We start from the raw sequence: 5581 nt of genomic DNA, 5'->3' as shown, positions 1-5581 counted from the left end.
TATATATATATATATATATATATATATATATATATATCAAATAATTTCTAATTTTTTTTTTTTAAGTGAGGTAAATTGAGTGAATCAAAAAGAAAAAAGTGAAAAGAATACAAGAAGACAGGGACAAATATGTTGCATTCTCCTTAAATTTCTTGAGAGAAAACGACAGTGTAAACTAACCAATAATAATGCTAGAAAACTACAAGTGTTTTCTTTGTCCATTGACATAACTATTAATTGGGTAAATCAAATGGGTCTTCAACTACTGTGTTTTAGATATTTTTTCCTTGTAAAAACTTGTGATTTTATAGTACATTTTTTGCTTTTCCCTAATCATAAAAGATCCAAGCACTATCCAAAATTGTAGAAAGTTGGATGCAGTTATCATTGTTAGAGTGGTAACCCAAATTTTGTTGATCCGACTCTGAAAGTTTCGTGGTCCGACTCATGTTTGTGATTTTTCATGGGGTCTATAGTAGTAGCGTAGGGATCGAGACCTAGGACTTATTTATATGCACGTATTATATTAGTGCGTTTAGTGGGTTGTTTTGGGTGTTCTGAAAATACACATTGTTAAGACTATCGTCTCCACAATTGTACTCCTCTCCGTTATAGTGAATTCCTCTGTTTCTGTCCGTGATTTTTTTCGCAAAAATTTTCACGTAAATCTGTGTATTCTTATTTTTTCTTTTGTTTGTGATTTGCTTATTCTGTTCGAGTCATAACAGTCATATTGTTCATTTTTATTGAGATGAAATGAATACTAATGCATCACTAGATTACAAAAGAAATAATTAATGAAATGCTCGTTTCATTAGATACTTGTTTGATAATGAAAATTTGCAAATTATGTTTTTATAAAACATATACTGCACAATTTTCAACAAATCACACAAAATTAAGAATTTTGAATATTTTTCTTTCTTATTTTCTCTCCGCACATGTCCTAATCACCGTTGTCCCCATCCAAAATACTTATTAAGAACTTCAATAGTAAAACTTCAAGTTAAATGTAAGTACTGATTTTAATGTGTATTGCAGGTGTACTCACCCGTTTCTACTCACAAATCTTCAACTTCCATACAGTAATTTTTTCAAATGAAATTCATCTACAAAAAAATTCAACTTTTATAAGCTTTTCCTCAACTTCAAATACTTATTTCTTTTGCAATTGTGATTTTTAGGTCAACTTACAAGCCTCTCAATCAATTTCACGTGGTATGTGTTACTTTTCACCCCTTACCAACAATATATAATTTTTAATTACTTCATTAATCACTAGACCATATCAATCAGAGACAGGATTTAAAGGCTAATGTGGGGATTATCGGAAACCCAGTTACTTTCGTGCGAATTTTATACTCATATTAAGAAGTCTAGTAAATATATAAAATTTTTAAGTTAAAACCTACAATGAAGTGTCCTATTGGACTATTGGTTTAGTTACAAGAAGGTGATTGTTGGAGCACTATTACTCACTTGGTTGTGGGTTCTCTAACCCCATCAATGACTTTTTTTTTTTTTTTGAATTTTTTTTTTGCTCAAAGAACTCACAAATTTAAAATCTGATGTCAATCAATTCCACGTGGCATCGATTACTTTTCACCTCTCACCAATAATATATGATTTTTAACTACTTTATTGTTCACTAGACCACGTGAATGAGTGCACCTAAGGGGGCATTTGGTTGGAAAACAAGTTATATCTGGATAACTAATTTCGAGATTAGTTATCCCGCCTTAAAAGAGGGATAAAAAAAATACTACAATCTCAAAATAACTAATCTCATGCATTTTGTTCCAATCAAACATCAAATAACTCCTCTTTTAGATTAATCCAAAAATTAGTTATTCTTATCTCTCCTGCCAAACGATAACACTATTATTTTGAACCTCTAATATTGTCCAAATGCCAACTAATTGTTTCCTTTTTCCTTAGAAAAATGTGGATAGAGTCCACAATGCAGAGTAAGGAAAGACAGAAATCTGTTTAAAAATAAAAACAAATCACAGATCATCATTCCATAATAATACACTTCATCAGCTACCATTATAATACTCTCACACTTTAGCAGCTGAGCATTGAGAAGAAATAGTGTCACCAAAGATTCCAATTTTCCAACCAATCTTTCCTCTCTTTTTTTCTCTTAAAGTATTTATATATATACAACACACACATCCACACTTCTCCACCTCCTTCTTTTCGACCAGCTAGCACAGCCACTGTATTGCCGCCGGTGGTACCCCACTCCACCGCCAACTGAAAAAGAAAAAACAAATAAAAGGAGGACCACATTTTGTCCTCCATTGTACCTACCAAGTACTATACCAACATATATCTAAAATTCAATTATATGTGAGTTAAAGAGGGTAAAGGGGAAAGGGGAGCTGAAATTTCCTCTGTTTATCAAGATGCTGTGCTGCAAAAATTCAGTTCAAAATAGTCTTGGATCGGTACCAGTGTACTTAAATGTGTACGATCTAACTCCCATGAATGGCTATGCTTATTGGCTTGGCCTTGGAGTTTATCATTCCGGTGTTCAAGGTCAGTTAATCAATCATCAATTTTCACTGTTTATCAGATCTGTCCTTCAAATCTGGGTTCTTTACACAAATCTACCTACTCAGCTCTGTTTCAATTTACGCGACACCACAGTCAACTAAAAGTAAGCGTTAAAATGACTTTCGTAAGGGTAATTCGGTAAACATAACAAAAGTTTCCATATTTCTTAAACTCCGAGCCCGATCAGACACTCTTGGAATATTTATCTTTTACTTAAATCAACTCAAGCCGTCGAAACAGCCTCTAGCAGAAATGACAACATAAGGCTGAGTACAAGTGACCTTGTGGTCCGGCCCTTTCTCAAACTCCATACATAGCTTGAGCATTAGTGCATAAGCTGTCCTTTTAACTCACTTATTTGTCAATTGTGATGGATTATGGTAGCTAGTTCACGGAGTTGAATATGCATTTGGAGCTCATGAGTATCCAACTACTGGAATTTTCGAAGGGGAGCCAAAAAAGTGCGAGGGATTTATCTTCAGGAAGACAATATTGATCGGATGGACGGAGAAGACACCTGGTGAAGTGAGAGGAGTTATGGAAGAACTTGCTGATAAGTATAAAGGAAATGCTTACGATCTTATTACCAAGAATTGCAATCATTTCTGTAATGATGCTTGTGTTAAACTCACTAGTAATCCAATTCCCAGTTGGGTTAATCGGCTAGCAAGAATTGGTAAGATTTTGTGTCTCTTTCAGTTAGATTTATATTGCTTCACTTATATTGCAGTGAATCTTTTTTTTTTTTAAAAAAGTTTAGTTTAGAGGAAGTTTAATGAATAGTGGCACCCAACTACAACTAGTTTGGATTTCAACCATAATTAAACTAATCTTCGAAGTTAAAATTGAATTAGATCAACTTAATATTTTAAAATCTTACTTAATAAGTTCGCATGTTAATATAATGAAAAAATATATTTTAAAATGTTTGCCAAAAAGAGTTATGTAAATTGAGATGGTGGGAGTACTTTGTTTGTCAACATGTAGTTAAATCAGGAAGCTTCTTGCTAGTTTCATAGAAGTCTAAATGTTTGTACTTGTATGAGATCAAGTTGAGACTGAATAGATCTTATTGAAGAGCCCACAGTAGGAAGTACTTGTCCAGGAAATTTCTTAGAAATGCATGCTGTAATATAATTTGCTTATTTGTGAGAAATGACAATGATTTTTCGCAGCCATTGCAGAAGATTCCTACCGAGTTCAGTGGCTGCGGTGAAGTTTTTTCGCAGCCTTTAACACGATAGGAATCTTCTACATGAGTTTGCAGTGGTTGACTGCTGAACTAATCTTTCTGCAGTCAATTCTACGTGTTATGTGGTTCTCAAGTTTGAAAATTTGGTGTTGTACAACTTGCTGATTTTGACAAATTTGATAGTAACTTAGTAATTGTTGACATAGGTTTCTTTTGCCATTGTATCATTCCAATGAGCTTAAAGTCTACCAAGGTTCGCCACCATCGAATGGAGGACAAGTCAAGTGAAGGGGAGAGCAATAAACCTCAGAGCAGCTCTAATAACCCAACTCTGTCTTCAAATCCATCGGTTGAAAAGGAGAGCAAGAAATGTCAGAGCAGCTCGAGTAAGCTGACTCCGTCTTCAAATCCATCGGTTGAAGGGGACCGCAAGAAATCTCAGAGCAGCTCGAATAAGCTGACTCCATCTTCAAATCCATCAGTTGAAGGGGACAGCAAGAAATCTCAAAGCAGCTCAAATAAGCCGACTCCATCTTCAAATATTTCACCAGCATCTTCGCAATCACCACCAACTGCCAAATCCAAAAGTAGTAACAAAACCAGAAGCCCCCTACCTCCATCTACGCCGTTGACATCAGATTCAGGTGCATCGTAGAATTTCTTGATGCAGAAAGGCCGTGCTTTTATTTGATTCACCTTTATTCTTTTGCTCGTGCTGACAACCACTCGAGTAGCCTTTTAAATATTGTATATGCCAATGCTTTCAGTGAAATGAAAATCTAAATATGCAGCAACAAGCAAATGATATTAATCTTTAAAGTGTAAAAAATAGCTAAAACTATGATATTGACCCTGAACTGAGCAGAATGGATAAAGAGAATATAGTGCAAATCACACTTATTTATAATTAAAACAGTAATTGATCCATAATCAGGAGAATTGTTGAGTAGTTAATCAAAACAATTATTTTAAATGGACAGTCGGGTGTACTAAAGCTTCCGCTACGTGCGAGTCTCAGGAAGGGCCGAAACACAAGGCTCTATCTATTGACTTGGGGATGTTACATGTCCCAACCACGGAAACACTTTTGTAAGGAAGTGGAGCTTTCACAATGTGGTCACACTGTTGAGGAAGTCACTCTTTAGAGTTCATCCTTCTGAAAAGGGGTGAAGAGAAATATAAAGCTTTATAGTATGATATTGAAAACCTGTGAAGGTTATGTGCTTTTTCTTTAATAGAGCCTTTGAGCCCTTTTTCTCTCTCTTTTTTTTTCAGAGGGCTATATTTTGCCTTTCAACAGCTTTGGACAAATCAGGTCAATATTTTCTTTTGATAATTCCAAACACGTCACATTTGTCTCCCAATCTTTATCCTAGTGAACCATTGTTAGTCCCAAAGGGCAATACTATACCTCAGAAGTGACTATAATTTGACCAAAAGAAATCATCAATCACTATATTCAAAAGTTCCAACCACACTTTTGGTGCTGTTGATGTTTCCATTCGTACCATTTATCCTATACATTCAATTTTTCTTGCTCGAGTAAAAACCTGTAATGGACATAAAAATAAAAAGAACTATTGATGGAAACGAATAGAATCTACGATGATAGACTCTCTTCTCCTTCTATTGATAAGGATATAGAAACATCACAAGTTCTAAATTATTTACAAGGGTAGGATACATAACTGTGAAAAAAGCAAATGAATAGCAGGTCTTGGAGAATGCGATCAGATTTTCAGCAATGACTAGAGTAACACAAAATTTCATTACATATACAAGTGCAAAATTTTGCTGTGAAACAGAATGGACAAAGCTTGATGAATT

General features: G+C 34.5%; 1 protein-coding gene across 2 annotated transcripts; it reads left to right on the top strand.

Moving 5' to 3' along the window:
* Positions 1-1931: 1931 nt before the first annotated feature.
* Positions 1932-4551, top strand: LOC107876021 (deSI-like protein At4g17486). 2 transcript variants are annotated; one of them, XM_016722985.2, is made up of 3 exons: positions 1932-2544; positions 2951-3238; positions 3961-4551. In XM_016722985.2, the coding sequence occupies exons 1-3, from the start codon at positions 2412-2414 to the stop codon at positions 4407-4409; spliced, it is 870 nt and encodes a 289-aa protein (XP_016578471.1). In that variant the 5' UTR covers positions 1932-2411; the 3' UTR covers positions 4410-4551. The 2 variants fall into 2 exon arrangements, with proteins under 2 accessions (XP_016578471.1, XP_016578472.1); XM_016722986.2 differs by having other exon boundaries at positions 1941-2544; positions 2947-3238.
* Positions 4552-5581: the final 1030 nt, after the last annotated feature.

The sequence above is a fragment of the Capsicum annuum genome, chromosome 6 (assembly GCF_002878395.1).
Source record: "Capsicum annuum cultivar UCD-10X-F1 chromosome 6, UCD10Xv1.1, whole genome shotgun sequence".
NCBI classification, from domain to species: domain Eukaryota; kingdom Viridiplantae; phylum Streptophyta; class Magnoliopsida; order Solanales; family Solanaceae; genus Capsicum; species Capsicum annuum.
Note: the sequence above shows the minus strand (reverse complement) of the source record. Positions and strands in the feature narration are given on the sequence as shown.